This window comes from Musca domestica, unplaced genomic scaffold (assembly GCF_030504385.1).
Source record: "Musca domestica strain aabys unplaced genomic scaffold, Musca_domestica.polishedcontigs.V.1.1 29, whole genome shotgun sequence".
Lineage (NCBI taxonomy): Eukaryota > Metazoa > Arthropoda > Insecta > Diptera > Muscidae > Musca > Musca domestica.
Window position 1 is genome coordinate 10,861,546 of NW_026712296.1, and position 17,489 is coordinate 10,879,034.

The 17,489-nt window shown below is 36.4% G+C and overlaps 1 protein-coding gene across 1 annotated transcript in view; it reads left to right on the forward strand.

Annotated features, from left to right (window-relative positions):
* The window catches only part of LOC101892419 (aspartate aminotransferase, cytoplasmic), a 30,861-nt gene extending 14,418 nt beyond the window's left edge, over positions 1-16,443 (forward strand). The window contains exons 2-6 of the mRNA XM_005190808.4: positions 12,926-13,033; positions 13,363-13,436; positions 13,498-14,141; positions 15,925-16,067; positions 16,143-16,443. Coding sequence (XP_005190865.1) covers positions 12,926-13,033; positions 13,363-13,436; positions 13,498-14,141; positions 15,925-16,067; positions 16,143-16,291 — 1,118 coding nt within the window. The 3' untranslated portion in view covers positions 16,292-16,443. The remainder of the gene's footprint in view (positions 1-12,925; positions 13,034-13,362; positions 13,437-13,497; positions 14,142-15,924; positions 16,068-16,142) is intronic.
* The last annotated feature ends 1,046 nt before the right edge of the window (positions 16,444-17,489 follow it).

Sequence of the window (17,489 nt, forward strand, 5' to 3'; positions counted from 1 at the left end):
TAACGCATGGCGGACCCAATTTATGATTGGTTTTTTTTTTTTTAAATGAAGAGTTATAGAATATAATTTATAATGTGGGTATCTATAGGGTGGATTTTAAAGAGATATAGAAAGGTTTTTCAAGAAATGCCCACAAAATCCAGGAAAATTTATGAGATTTTTATTTGAGTAGATACATACACAGGATGAGATGAAAAAATTGCAACCAACTTCAGACTGCTGTCATTTCTAAGTCACTAATACGACTGCTGTTAAAATTATTCAAGTGACAGCTTATTATATTGTTTACAAGCGTACAAAAGCATATTGGTGAGAATTTCCCAGAAAAAAAGTTATTCGTGATGGAATTTAGGCGTGATAGTGTGATTTCTTTATATTTGGCAGGAATACTGCAAGTGACTATCCTTAGAGCACTCCAGCATTTAAAGGTGAATAAATCATCGGTAGCGTAGCCCGATGTCAAGGAAGTGGACGGAAGAAACCAACAGCAACATCAGCAGAAATGGTTCGAAAAGTAAATAAGCAACTTGATCGAAACCCGCGTCGCAGTGGCCGAAAAATGTCTCGTGAGCTGAACATATCGCAATATTCCATTCGGGAAATATTGAAAAATTAGCTCGGGATAAAGCCATTGAAATTCCCAAAAGTGCAAGAACTTACACCGCAACAGAAAGAAAATAAACTCAAAAGAGCTAAAGAGTTGCTTCGCTTGGCCAAAAGTGGTAAACTGCCGAATTTGGTTTTCTCCGATGAGAAAACGTTCGTTGTCCAGCAGTTTTAAACAAACAAATGATAGTGTTTTCATGCCAAAGAGGTCAGCTGAAAATGTGCACCTTCGGTTGGGCACCAGAACTTAAGCGCCGACCATGGTGATGGTGTGGGCCGCCATAACAGCCGATGGTCGCTCTCCGCTCGTATTAATCGACCGTTGCACCAGAATCAATGCCGAATATTATCGCGAAAATATTCTGGAGGGTGTATTAAAGCCTTGGGCATGCAAACATTTTGGCGCAGACCTTGGACATTCCAATAGGAATCAGCACCATCGCACTCAGCCCGCGCTACCCAAGTATTGTTACCAAATGAGGCTCCTCGCTTCATTTCCAGCGCACTATGGCCACCAAAATCTCCGGATACCAATCCGTTGGACTAATGTGTCTGAAGTATTTTGGAAAGCAAAGTTGGCACTAAAAATACCAAAGTATCGATCACTTCTGCCAGTCAGCCAGAAGCCAGCCGATGACTTAAGCCAGCCAGATAAGCGCTTTATGTATTCCCACCTGTCAACTATCAAAATGAGTTTATGAGTCAGTCGTCGTTGAGCATTGACCGAGAGCGGACGCATCTAAGGAGCGTAGAGCATATTACATTTTAAACTTTGTATTTATTCCCAGAATTACTTTTATTTTTAAATAAAAACCATCTTGACAGAATCAGAAGTGGGATAAGAACAGAAATCTACAAGGAATTTCATCATTTTGGATAAGAATTGCAGAAAAATACTCAAAGAGCTGAGAAACTAAGGCGTCAAAGTGATGTAGTAGTGAAGAGCTCAATGCAAAGCAACAACGACGACCAAAGGAGAAACCACGCAAAGGCACCTAAACTCAAAAGTTCGAGTGAGTTTAGTGAGAGTGTGTAACGTGCTCAAAGAGAGCAAAGGAGAAAGCATCAATCAAAGGAGAATGTACAAAGGTATACTCAAAAGTGTGAGTGAGTAGGACAACGATAGTACATCAAGGAGATTGAAAGCAAGACATAAAGAGGGGAAGTGTAACGTGTTAGTGAGAGTGTGTAACGTGCTCAAAGAGAGCAAAGGAGAAAGCATCAATCAAAGGAGAATGTACAAAGGTATACTCAAAAGTGTGAGTGAGTAGGACAACGATAGTACATCAAGGAGATTGAAAGCAAGACATAAAGAGGGGAACCCCGAAGAAGAAGTTTAAAAAGGGAAAAGTTAACGTATATTTTTAGGGCGTGCGGCTTCTAAAAAAAAGGAATAGTTCTAGATTTGCTGAAGTAACGAATTAAAAAGGAAAATTCACAAGGAAAAGTATGAAGGTGAAAATAAGTTCGTTAAAGGTTGCGGAGCTAGACAAATTATTACTGGCAAGAAGCTTACCACGAACAGGAAATAAGTCCGAGAAAATTGCAAGACTCATGGCTTGCAATGGAAATGACGAAGTGGAAGTTGAAGATTCAGAGTCACAGGAGGATTTCCATGGATTTGATGAAGCTGAGACGGGTGATGATTCTCTAACAAGTCAAATGCGAGAGCTAAAGGATATAATGTTGACTCTAGCAAGAAGTGTGCAACAGTTAACAACACTTTCAACAGAAAGGGCTATTACGTCAAATGCAGGGTTAAATTCAAGGGATACAGAACAGCAAGTTCCAGCTGAAGTAATATCAAGACAATCTGGTTCCGGAACATCTGGTTGTTTAAAGGATTACATAGTAATGATACCAGACTTCGATCCAATTAAAGGAAATGTTACATCAGTCCAATTCATTGACAAGGTTGAAACGTTGCAAAGGCTTCATGGATGGTCAGATGAAACAACTTTGTTTGCAGTTCATCATAAAATGAGTGGTGTTGCTAAAATGTGGATAGATGCTTTACCAGTGGTTGAAACATGGAAAGAGTTCAGACAACAATTTTTAAAGGATTTCCCAAGTCGAGTAAGTGTTGCTGACATTCATCGTGAACTTATAGCTAGGAAACGAAACTCGAATGAGTCTTTGGTGGAATATTATTACGCAATGTTGGCCATAGGGAAAAGAGGAAGCGTAGATGAGGCATCAATACTGTCGTACATCATAAATGGTCTCAATGATAGCAGCTTAACAAGAACACTTTTAGCTATGAACCCGCAGACATGTAGTGAATTATTAAGGTCGTTGGAGAATTTGACCATACAAACGTATGCAAGGAAGCAAACAAAGAATGACGAGGATGACAAAACCGCAAGTGTCTCAGGTGGAGCGCTACCCAAGGGAGTAAAATGTTTCAATTGTAATAGGTTTGGGCACATCTCAACTAGTTGCCCACAACCATTGAAGAAGCCGAAGTGTAGTAAATGTGCAAAGATTGGTCACGATGCATCGCAATGCAAAGGTAAAGGTACAACTGTGGCAGCAATGACAGAAGAGTCTAAGGATTACTGCCCACCGGTTATGAAAGATGTTACGGTCAATGGTAAGACATATGAAGGTTTTGTGGACACTGGAAGCGACTTTACCTTAATGCGGAAAGCTGTAGTTCCAGAGGGTTGCGATATGGAAGTAACGTCAAAAAGAATGAAAGGTTTTGGTGGATCTATTGTTGAAGTGGTGGAAATGTTTGAGACTAACGTTGTCATCGACGAGGAGAGTTTAATGACTACCATTTATGTAGTGCCGAATGACTTGATGCGATATGACGTTCTCTTAGGAAGAGACGTATTGTGTAAGAAGCAAACAAAACTTACAATTGAGCATGGTGTCTTGAAAGTAAAGTCAACAATGCCAAGTACATTTAATGTCGGAGAAAGTCTGGATGAGCATCAAAAGGAAAAATTAGACCAAATACTGTCGTCGTTCAAGGACTGTTTTGCTGAAACCCTTGAAGACCTTGGAAGGTGTAAAAATACACAAATGGAAATAAGTTTATCTACGGACAAGCCTGTAGTTGGTAAAAGATACCAAGTTCCATTTTCTCAAAGACAAATTCTGTCAGACATAATTGACAAGTTGCTTCGATGTTGTATTATTCGCCCAAGTGATTCGCCCTATGCAGCATCAGTATTGTTGGTCAAAAAGGCGAACGGTGAAAGTCGTATGTGTACGGATTATCGAGCATTAAATGAAGTCACCATCAAAAAGCAGTACTCGATGCCAGTGGTTGAAGAACAACTTTCGTTGTTATCTGGAAATAAGTATTTTACAACGTTAGACATGACATCAGGATATTACCAGATACACGTCAAGGAAGAATCCAAGAAATTCACGGCGTTTATAACACCAGACGGTCTATATGAATATAATGTAATGCCTTTCGGATTAACAAATGCACCGATGGTCTTCCAGGAAATGATAACCCAAATAATACGTAAGTTGAAACATCGGAGAAACATCATAAGTTATGTGGATGGGATGAGCAGAAGTCCAACGTTACCATCAAGTCAATCCCGAACAGTAGCGGAAAATGTTCTGGCACTCACAACGAACATTAACGACTGGGTCTATCAACTGCAAATGTCGGATAAGAAGCTGAAACACATCTTTGAAGTTCTCAATGGTAATTTGCAAAACGAGGCAAATGAAATTAAGCAGATCAAAGCGGACTATGTAATAGAAAATGGGAGGCTATTTCGCAAAGTCAACAATATGAAACGTATGGTGATTCCAGAAAGAGTCCGGTGGCGAATAACTAAGGCTTGTCATGATGATTTGGGACACTTCGGTGAAGAGAAAACTCTCCAAAGGCTTCAACGTGATTTCTGGTTCCCGAGAATGAGACGTTATGTAAAATCATACATTCAGTCATGTCCGGAATGCTGCTACAACAAGGTAAAAGGAGGCAAGGCAGAGGGTGAACTACATATTGAGGAAGTCCTACCAATTCCATTCAGAAGTATCAACATCGACCACATGGGTCCCTTCCCAAAAAGTAAGAAAGGAAATCAATATGTATTCTTGATTGTCTGTTCGTTCAGTAAGTACACCATTATAAAGCCAACCAGGAATACAAAGACTGCTCCGGTTATAACAGCGCTGCGAGAAGTTATGTCGATTTTCGGACAGCCACGAAGAATTGTATCGGATAAGGGAACGGCGTTCACGTCTAAAGAATTCCAACAGTTTGTGGAATACAACGGAATACAACATGTACAAACAGCAGTCCGAACACCAAGAGCCAATGGCCAAGCCGAGCGGATCAACCAGACAGTTTTGAATGCGTTGAAATGTCTAGTAGGTGATACAAAAGAATGGGACACTGAGACAACGACGATACAGTGGAGTATTAACTCGCAGCTGAATGCGACTACAAAGTTCAGTCCAAATGACTTAATATTCAACTTTAGTCTCAGAGATGTCAGTTACAATAGAATTATCCAGGCGGTTGGTGATGAAGAAAGAGAGAATTTCGATGTTAGGGTAATTCAACAGCAGGCTGTTGCTAACATCCAGAAACAAATGGAAAAATGGAAAGCAAGATTTGACAGCCGTCATTCCAAGCCAACTCAGTACAAGGAAGGCGATTTGGTGGTGATAGACACGGTACCGCAGCCTACAGGAGAATCGCATAAGTTGGATGCGCGGTATAAAGGACCATACATCGTCACGAAAATTATCGGAAACGATCGTTATCTGGTAGAGGATCTGCCGGATTTAAGTTTGAAGCAAAGGAAATATTGCGGTGTTATGTCGACCGATCATATGAAGCCCTGGTGCTATGGTGATCCAAGTCTCGAAATCGAAGATAAAGATGAGTCTGATGATGGTTCGCCCAGGAGGGACGAAGAGTCAGGAGAGGCCGAATTGTCAACTATCAAAATGAGTTTATGAGTCAGTCGTCGTTGAGCATTGACCGAGAGCGGACGCATCTAAGGAGCGTAGAGCATATTACATTTTAAACTTTGTATTTATTCCCAGAATTACTTTTATTTTTAAATAAAAACCATCTTGACACACCTTTAGAAATTCATTTAAATTTGGGTTCATGAATTTTTTTTTTATTTTTATCCTCACACATTTTGGTAATACAGGTCATATTTCTATTAAAGGTGAGTATCTTTTTACATGCGCCAGTGTAAGCAGGACCACAATACTTCAATTTTAAGTGTTTCTTCTGGGCGATATTAAATATTATAACCCTGAAAAATATGCTTTAATTATTTGCTTGGTACTGCAAGATTTTCGATATTTTAAAGGTTCCTAAAGGACCTTCTGAGTAATTCTAATTTCTATTTTCGATAATGTCACGAACTACTTCCTCATGGTTGAGAGCATTATGAACAAACTTAATGCCTTTTTAAAATGTTTCTACTCTAAAACAAACCTGTAAGAAATGGTCAAAAGTCACCGGGACCGACTATATGATACCCTACACCACTATGCGTATTTTGTAGAGCTTCCGTAACAAAAAGTTTATATTGGGAATTTATGTAAAATAGATCATACCAACTACGAACCTTATTTGAAGGCGTATCAAGCCTTCAGAGTAGTCAGAATTTGGGAACTATATCCAACTCTTAATCGATTTTCAGCTAGTTTGGCGGAGGCTTTTGCACCTTTAGTACCAAATAAAATTGCTGTAAAGTGCATGATATGACTTCGATAAGAATTATATTAAAAATATTTATTAGAGCAATAGGTATACCGGATCGACTTTCATCACATGGAAAAATTCGGTTGAATATGAAATATAGCGAAGGTATATAAAAATCTGAACCGATTTCGATAAAATTTGGTAGAAGCATATTCGAACTATATTCGATGTCTGGTATTAAATATCATTGTTGTGGCGTGAATATTACGCATGCGAGGGGCTTAAAACCTCAAATCGGATGAAACATATATATAGGAGCTATAGCTATATCTGCAATGATTTTCACCAAATTTGAAGCACTTGTTTCTAGGATGAATTCAGTCAGATTTGCCAAGATTCAGCTCATTTGGCCTGATATTATCCATTTGGTGCACAATGAACCTGATATCGGATAAAGATGTATATGGGAGCTATATATAAATCTGCTCCGAACTCTAGTACCAAATATCATTCTTGTGAAGTGCATATTATGCCTGTGTGGAACTTAAAACTCCCAAATCGGATGAAACATATATTAAGGTGCTTTAGTTATATATGAACCGATTTTGAGCAAATTTGATTTACTTGCTTCTAGCCTGAATTTGGTCGGATTGTTTGGAAAATTTCATCTCTATCGGATAATAAATGGACATGGACGGACTGACTGAAAGTGATTCTATGAAGATCCTCAAAAGTAACTTTGGGTATATATCGCTTCCTTCTCCATGTTACAGATAAATGCACAAAAACATAATACCATTACCACTATGTGGTGTAGGGTATAACAATAACAATAACAATAACAATGTCACCCTCATCAATATCTATGAGTGTGAAAGTAACGATTTTACATAACTACTGATTAAGTCACATACCGGAACTATCAAAACTATCCCCCGTGGTTGTGTTTGTGTTTAATAACGCACGTCAAACGCTCGCTATCGATGGCGTAATAACAGAAAGAAGCAATTTCCAACAACACTGATATGTATGACGAAAAATGCTAAATGCAACATTGAAATAAATACCAAAACAAATTGGTCACAAACAAATTGAAATAATAATGAATAACAAGTAAAATTAGCCTGATATGTATAGTCTAGTTCCTAATTAATCTCAATGGGCAACAATGTTTTAAAAGTACGTATTTCAATTGTTGTTTATCGATGTGTCGTTGTCTATTTACTTTTCTAGTATAATTTACTCGCTGATAATTTTTGAGAGTACGAAACGAAAAGAGTAAGCATTTACATTCAAATACACAATTATGTGAATGTTTGCAAATATTAACTGCATTCTAAGCATGATACAATATTTTGTTTTGACATGAAAACTACTTCTAATCTTTAGGGATAAATCCGGATTTCTGGCTTCGTTGTTCTTTGTTAAATCCAAAACCATTGCAAAAGAGCTTTCCAATGGAATGGAGTAGCTTTATAAATTCTTACTCAAATGTGTTTTAGATCTATGGTTTTGAAAATAAGGAATAATGGTCCAAGATTCGGTATAGCCCACGCACTTACCCGATCCAAACGATTTAAGATATTTTTTAAGCTTTTAGTCATATTTTTCAGCCGAATTTGATGTAAATAGTTGTTTATGTTCCCAGTCGGCGATTCTTGCAAATAACTGTTTATAGGGATTCTAATTGTGATATAGACCTCATATAATGGTTCCTCCAGATATTCGGCGTTTGACCAAGGCGGTATCAATTTTCTTGCGACTAGGTTTGTTATTTACCAAATCCAAAAAACGTGGAAAATGTGGCTGGTATCTGGAAATCTTGGAGCAATATGGAAACTGGATAGGTTGTAGAGTCCTTTATAAACTACAAATATAGATTTTGAAACAAATCCAATAGAAAATGTGGCTAAAATCGTAAAAATGCCGAATATCTGTATATACTGTTATATGGGGACTATAGTAAAACTTGGGCGTATACAGACCATGATTATCCACTAGAGGTAGAACCTGTTATAAACTCTTAATACTAAATTTAAAACAAACCCGATAGAAAATGTGGTCTATATCGTCAAAATACTTATCAGGAAGTACTGTTATATTTGGGTATAGAAAAACGTGAACCTATATAGACAACGTTGTGACAAAGGAGGTATAACCTACAGGTGAAATGAAAAAACTGCAACCAACTCCAAGAGGTATAACCTACAGGTGAAATGAAAATACTGCAACTGCTGTCATTTCTAAGCCACCCGTCCGACACCTGTTAAATTTATTCCAGTTACATTTTCCAGAATAAAAGTTATTCGTGATGGAATTCAAGCGTGATAGTGTGATTTCATTATATTTGGCTGGAAACCCACAAGTGGCTATCGTTAGAGCACTTCAGCATTTAAATGTGAATAAATCTTGTGTCTCGTACCATCGCTCGTTACCGTGATACTGGTAGCGTAGACCGACGTCAAGGAAGTGGACGGAAGAAAACAGCAACATCAGCATAAATGGTTCGAAAAGTAAAGAAGCGACTTGATCGAAACCCGCGTCACAGTGGCCGAAAAATGGTTCGTGAGCTGAACATATCGCAATATTTCGTTCGGCAAATATTGAAAAATTGAGCTCGGGATAGAGCCATTGAAATTCCAAAAAGTGCAAGAATTTGGCCGAAAGTGGTGAACTGCCGAATTTGGTTTTCTCCGATGAGAAAACATTTGTTGTCCAGGAGTTTGTAAACGAACCAAATGATCGTGTTTACTTGCCACAGAGGTCAGCTGAAAATGTGCACCTTCGGTTGGCCACCAGAACTCGGGCGCCGGCCATTGGTGATGTCTGGAGTATTTTGGAAAGCAAGGTTGGTACAAAAAATACCAAAGTGTCGATCATCTCAAGCAAGCGCTTCGCCGGGAATGGGCTAAAATACTGCAGAGCAACATTCGGGCAGCGTGTGACGGTTTCATTGGATATTTGAAGGCCATAATTCGTGCCAAAGGTGACCAATTCGAACAAATCTAAACTTATTCTTAATTGTGATGCCATTTCAATTTTTTTTTTGCTTTCATTCAATAAAATAAAAAAAAAATGTAAAATTATGATTGACTTTGTTGCAGTTTTTTTATCTCACCCTGTATGCTATGTATTACGATAAAAACACATGTATTTTATTTATCTTAATCGTATAGTATATTCATACTTGGTATTGCCAAATGCCAGCGATTTTGGTTAGTTTTTTACAAAAATAAAAAAAACGACAAAGTTTTATTTTTTATGCAAATCTTATCTGCTGCACAATATAACAAGTTGTTTTAAATCACTTTGTGTTCTGTGTGTTGCAAAACATTTTGTTTCTACCCTTGCAAAATCATTCAATATGGTAGTGATAATTTTAAGATAAGATATTCATCGTAAACCACTTGAGATTGAATTGTATTTTTTTGTATATTCGCAAAAAAAACACATGCAGTATGCAAAGTTCACATTTCTACGCATATGTTTCCTAAGCATACAACCAAGTTTTATAAATAGGTCACACAGAAGGTGAATTAAGAAAACAGTATAAATTTCAGTGTTAGGCAGCAAGTGAAATATTTCACCTTACTCCAATCCAATTGGTTTCATAGCACATTTTTGGAGGTTGATAAATTGGACACAACTCCTAATTTTTTTTGACGTCAAACACATTTTTTTGATTGAAATCTAATCACAATAAAATATTTCGACAGTATTATGGCAGCCCATTGGACTTTCTGAGAGACCGGTTCATAGGCCATGCATACAACCATGGCACATTTCTAGGTCTCATGTTCACATTCGATCAATGAAGCTTCAGATAAATTCCTGTGCATCACTTTGCATCAGCCAATTTGGTGGATGGGAGTTCAAAAGGATTTTGGGTTCCCAGGTCAAACTTTTTAAGGACACCATTATAAAGATGTAGCTTTAAAAGTAGATAAATCAGATTTCAAGTATTTTTATACCCTCCATCTTAAAAGGAGTGTTTTTAACATCTCATATTCATCGTTTACCCCTTAAAGTACATATATTCATGATCGGCATAAAATTCTAAGTCTGTCTTTCCGTCTTTTGAAATTACGATACAGCCCACATTATTTGACGTAAAGTTTCAAAATTTGGCAAAACAATTTGTATTGTGTCTAGGATGGTTGGTATAGAACGTTTCAGTATTTGGATGATTTTTGCCACATTTTTCACGGATTGGTATTTGTAGTTCACAATGGGATCTAGCTTCGGCGCGTAAAATACCATATGCAGGTGATGGTATTAGGTCAGAATAGCAAAAATTCAAATGGCTTTTCAATTCTGAGACCAATTTTTTATTTTCCAACCACGTTCCCAACCAATATTGTCTGGGGGTTGAGAAATTTTAAGTGGAGGTAGTTGTAATGGGTAATTACAGCAAATCTCTTAATGGGTTTTAACTTCTCAGGCTAACCGATTACGAAATGTGGTCAAGACCCTCGAAAAAGTTAAACTAGGTGGTACTTTTATGTGGGCTTTACTCCGTAACCTAAATTGAAACATTTCTGCGAAGAGGTTTTCTATCCCCTTAGAAACCAAGATCCCAAATAGTGGCCATCTCTATTAAAAAATGTGACAAAGACGCCGGAAATGGCTGAAATCAGGGGGAATACCTTCATAGGGATCTTGGGGGAAACCAAGATTCCAAATAGGGGCCAAATTTATAAAAAAATGTGTCAAAGACGCCGGAAATTGCTGAAATCAGGGAATACCTTCATAGAGGCTTATACCAAAATGTGGGCCTATATTGATAATTTTTTACAAGGATTGTTTCTTCTTACTAAGAACTCAAATTTCCCAAAATAGCCGAAACTAGTATTAAATATGGTTAAAATGTAAAAAAATACTTACAATCGAAGTAATCCTTATAAGGGGGCTATAACAAAACGTGGACAAACATGACCCATATTTTGTACAAATGATTGATGATCCTTTGTGAGGAAGGTACCTGAATTAGTGAACCGATATCCCATTTTCTTATCTGACGTAAGGCTGATTTAAGTTGTGCGTTTGAATGAAATCGGATACCCATTTTTAATTTTATTAGGAAAATTATTTTCTTAGAAAAATTTGACATTCTTTGGGGGATCTACCGATGTATCAAATTTTTGAGCGGAATCGGATACTGGATTTTGTGTACAAAAGCAACAACACTAGTAAAGGCATTGTTGGTACGGGTTAGCGTCAATGTTTTTTAAACTCGTTTTGTTTTTGTTTCGTTTGCTGCTGTGGTTTGAGAATTTACACATACATAGAAATACAACGATATAACAAAAACTAGAAGGGTAGAATCTGCTTGTTTTCGAGCGAACTACGCCCTCATTCTAAAATGAGATAAGCAGGCTTACTCGATCAAAACCGAAAAATAGAGTTTGCTCGTTTTTTCTAGTGAGTTTCACTATTAACAAGTTTTTCGGAGGTCTGGTTAAAAGTATACATTTTACGAAGCAAGTTTTTCCTGCTGGATTTTACTAAATCTTCGATAACTTTTTGCATAACTTGCACGATTTTCAAATTTCTAAAATTCCATTCTTGTCTCCAGTCGGGCTTATTCAAAACAGTCGATACAATGCGGCTACCAAAAGCAGGAGGATTCGAATACATGCCACGTATCATGCGAGTAAGCTGAGATTGTACAGCCGATTTGTGTTCTGTGGGGTTCGAAACAACTGGCAGATTATCAACACGCAAATGGCATATAATTGAGCGCAGAATAGCTCAAAACCACGCATAATAAAGAAACATTCAGTCAAAGCATCATGATCGGGATCACCACTAGGAAATCCTTGATTAGCCGAATCGAAGAATGGGAATATTTTTTACGCTCGATTAAATCGGCAATTTTAACCCATTGTTGTTGCGTGGGATCGCAACCGGTAGGATTGCGGGCACAGGCGTTCAAAATAATAACAGCTCCTTCGGGGGCCTTTTCCAGATCAGTCAACAAACCGTCAATGTACAGCACACGCTTGTGTTGATCCCAATAACGATAAGTGTTGGGCTGTTGGAAACCAGTATCCATAAACACATTGTGGTGATTCTCCCATGTGGGGTCTGAGTAGACAGAGAAAATTCACTCAGTAAAATTTACTATGAATAATTTACCACTCAATTTTAGTTTGTTCGTTTCGAGGGCTAGTTTTGTATAAGGACCATTCCAATACCTAAACATTGAAATAGAAATATCAGGAGGCTCCTATGTATAGATGCTATACCAAATGCATCTACACTGATTATTTTCTGCTAATTTGGTTGGGGCAATTAAAAGTTCGGCCCGGCCAAACTTAATGTTCTTTTAATTGTCCTAAATCAGATTTGGTTCGGCCGATATTCTTTTATCTACGGGACCTTGTCGACCCGTCCGACTAAGCTCGCTTTGTATTTTTACTTACCTTTCATAAGCTTATAAAAACAATATGGTTCCTTTAAATCCATACACATGGTATTGAACCAAAATATGTGTGGTTACACATACCTCATGAAGATATCAAAGAGATCATTTTAATTGTTCATACTCCAAAAGCATCTCATCATGAACATTTTGTGTCGCTGAACTCTTGTTGTGGTAAATCACTTGAATTGCGGTTCTTCCCTTTCTGTTTAAATATTAATTCATTTCATGTTTGTGTTCATTTGCAGCATATCGTACCAGTGAGGGTAAACCCTGGGTGTTGCCTGTGGTCCGTAAAACCGAAATCAAAATTGCCAGCGATGAGGCAATTAACCATGAATATTTGCCCGTATTAGGTTAGTACAATTTGTGTGTAGAGCACATTAACATTTATTTCGACGAGCTCAAGGTAAAGGTCAAAGAGAAGCTGGCCATCATCATCAACAACAAGAATGTGGCCAATAATAACAACAACATCATTAAACCCATGAGGATAAAATAGCCCTGTAATTACAAATGGCTGTGTTGGTTTACCAAAGTGAGAAGGAAAGGCATCGCTAATTAATTCTTACCAGGACTGCGAGAATGAAATTTGAATTGTTTAACAATTTAAATTGTTTCAAGTCTTAATATTACTTAAATCTCTGAAATTAAATTAAATATTAACATTTTTGTAATTTCACAGGCACTGAAGCATTTACCAAAGCAGCAACAACATTGCTGTTGGGAGAAGATTCACCGGCACTCAAAGAAAATAGGGTAAGTTAAATTGGAAATTTTACTTTATATCGATTTTTTAACTAAATACACGGATTTCCAGGCCTTTGGCGTACAAACCCTGTCAGGTACAGGTGCCTTGCGTATTGGTGCTGAATTTTTACGTCGCCATATGAATCGCACTGTTTTCTATTACTCAGACCCCACATGGGAAAATCACCATAAGGTCTTCATGGATGCTGGTTTCCAACAGCCCAACACTTATCGTTACTGGGATCAAAACAAACGTGTGCTGGACATTGATGGTTTGTTGGCTGATCTGGAAAAGGCCCCCGAAGGAGCTGTTATTATTTTGCACGCCTGTGCCCACAATCCTACCGGTTGTGATCCTACGCAAGAACAATGGGTACAAATTGCCGATTTAATTGAGCGCAAAAAATTATTCCCATTCTTCGATTCGGCCTATCAAGGATTTGCCAGTGGTGATCCCGATCATGATGCTTGGGCTGTACGTTACTTTGTGAAGCGTGGTTTTGAGCTATTCTGCGCTCAATCGTTTGCCAAGAATTTTGGTTTGTATTGTGAGCGTGTTGGTAATCTGTCAGTTGTTTCGAACACCACAGAACACAAATCGGCTGTACAATCTCAGTTTACTCTCTTGATACGTGGCATGTATTCGAATCCTCCTGCTTTTGGTAGCCGCATTGTATCGACTGTTTTGAATAACCCCGACTTGAGACAAGAATGGTGAGTTGTGATAGTTATTTTTTAATATTTTTTTTTATTAAAATAGAAAATTGAAATTCAAATTTTCTTTAAATAAACACCGAAGCATATCCCGGAGGGTGGTTTTTAATCTTGTTTAACTTTTAAAATATAACCTAATAAGTTAGGGTTTAGAGATAAGTGACCTAACATCCATCCTTTAAATTCGGAGTTGTTTAAAGCGAGAAATGTGAACGTCGTCAAGTATGAATTCAAAATACAACACATTTCGGGGAAGATATACGCTATTGTATCTTCATCTATATTTTAGCATAGTATTGCAAACCATGAGCATTGAAATATGTGCCAATTGGATACATTGTAAAATTCAACCCAATATCTTTGCTAGACTGAAGAAGCAATCAGTTTGGTGTACCTAAATTTAAGTCAACTCAAGGATGGTTAAAAAGGGCTTAACAATGAGGACAGGAAGGCTAAAGGTGATATAAGGTTTTTTTCACTGGCTTAAGTCATCGACTGGTTTCTTCGTAAAAGAAGAAAGAAGTTTGAATGACTTAGGTTAATTTCGAGCCGTAATTATTACTTGTTAACCTTGCTCTTCTTTGTTTCTTTGCGGAGAAGACAACCGAAGACCAGTCAAAAAAAGTCTTCCAGTCAAAAAAGCCTTCCAGTCAAAAACCTTCATCTTAAGGCTAGTCTAGAGCGCTAGAGTCTTATGTGAAACTTGAATTTTGAATGGAAAAGATTTAAGCGTTTCAAAGAATTTTTAAACCTAAAAAACCTATGTACTATATAAACTATATTCTATACAATACTATGTTATTTACTGTGTCCCAAAAATGTATATAAAATGGTATTTTTAAAAATTCTTTTGAGCGCCTGAAACTATGCTTTAATAAAAAGGCTAAATATGAATGTGGAAAAAGTAACTACGTATAATTAATATAACGTTCAATCCGGCCGTAAGTAACGATCGATCGAGGATGTTAATACGATATCACTTAAAAAGCGAAATGTCAAGTGTAAATACTGAGTCTTCTTTAGAAATTCGAAAGAAGTAGGCAGAGATATATCCATATTTCGCAGGGTTTCTTTAAATCCATTGAAAATATCAATCTTAAAAATGTTAAGTGGGCCGATTCTAAACACTATCTATCTTTTAACTAATACTCACTCACTAAATTGACGAATGCAATGTCTGATCGATCATACGATTCTTAACACGCTAACACTGTAAATGAAACAAGTTATATTAACATCATTAATAAACATCACCAAATTTAGACTTACCTAAGTTAGCCCTTTTTCAAAAAAGACTAGGAACAATATCGCTGGGCTAAATGTGAGGCCTTGGAACCAAAACACAGATTCTCTACTCTCCCTTACGAAACCTGAGTTCAAATATGGATACAATTAAATGGATCATTGCGTGCCGTGCGAATATAAAAAGAAACGACAACTATTTGTAGTAGAAATAAACTTAGATAAAGCAATGTATGTAGTCGGAAGCAGCACTCAACTTTATTTCGTTGGGAGCGTCCCTTAGCTTTCGTATTTACTGTACCTTATATCTCAATCTAAATGACTTCTTATCCGTCTTTTATTTTCTCTTCCACAAAATTATGTCATTGATATGCGCATAACTTAGGTTCCATACAATTTTGATACAATACTTCTAAATTTCCAACCAATTCCCAACATCCTATACAAAACAACAACGAATTTTCCCAAGACACCCGATTTGGACACTTACCTGTTTACAGTTTATTTATTTTCTTTTACATATATCTGTTTTTCTTTTTAGGATGGAGTGCATAAAAACCATGTCCAGTCGAATTATTAAAATGCGTCAAGCTTTAAGATCTCGCCTTGAAGAATTGAAGACTCCTGGTACATGGAATCATATTACCCAACAGATTGGCATGTTCTCCTATACTGGTCTAAATGGTATGTCATTTGGATTATTTATTTATAAAATGAAGATGAAAATTTACAATTCATTTGTTGCTTCTCTCTTTTCAGAAAAACAAGTACGCATTTTGATTGATGAATACCACATCTATTTATTGAAAACTGGACGTATCAATATGTGTGGCTTGAATGAGAACAATGTAAATTATGTGGCTGAGGCTATCAATGCTGCCGTTACCCGTGTGGGCAGTCAATTGTAAATTGAATAGCCGACATTGTTAATTAAATATTTTTTTATAAGTTATTTACAAAAGAAAGAGATTTGCACAATTTCCAATTAAAACATAACAATAGCTGAAATTGTAGAATAATAAAAACACACAAACACAAACATAAACCGAAACACATAGGATTTCTTTAATGGTTTCATTTATGCGAAATGCAACAGTTTAGGGAATTCAAACGAGTGTAAAATTGATAAAGGCTTTGTTTTTTTTAAGAATTGTTTTCTGCAGACTATTTGAAATGAGTAGATGATTGTAAGGGCGAACAAAACAATAGACCCAATAATGAAAAAAAAAATGAATTTACAAAAATCAACCGAAGCCAAATAAACCACTTACTCAGCAAGAGTAAATTTACAAATGAATTGTATTTGCAAAACTATTGAACTATCTGATGCATTTAGACATAGATAAAATTTTGCATTTCCTCTCACCACCTAGAACACACTAATATGTGAACGACAAACGAAAAACACGAAATATATTTGTATTCAGGCCAAAATGAAAATTATACAAACAAATATAATAATAATACCTATACAATTTACAAAATTTGCTAATATTTATATACATACATTGTATTTTATAATGTATATTTGTGAATGTTGTTTTTACAACCAGATTTAAATAACTATCGGCAAAACATAATTCTTGCTAAAAACAAACATATGTACACATGTATTTATTGAAATGTATGTAAATACAACTATCGCCTGTTGGCTCATAACTACTACATAAATTTACATTTTGAAAAAGAAACAAAAGGATACATCTTTGTTAAAAATGCACACAGGGTAAATATATAAAATCAATCAATTTACTATGATCAAGCATGTTCGTTACATCCCCAATATATATGTATGTAACCTATTTATATTGTTAGCATTTAATTTGTTTACCATTGAAAAGCATTCGTTTAATCTAAAAACAAAATTGTAAATGTTAGTGTTTTGAATTATTAATAAAAAAAGACAATAAAGAAGCTGATTTTGTTTTACGGGTCGCTTGTCGAAAACTTTTAGATTTTATGCTATTGATGGTAAATAATAGTTTTCATGATGTAATTTAAGTGCTTATGCTTAAAAATAAAAATATAACCCAAAATCTGGTTACACGTTTAAATGCAGAAGACATATTCTGTCAATTATTATTATTATAATTAATTATTAAATAA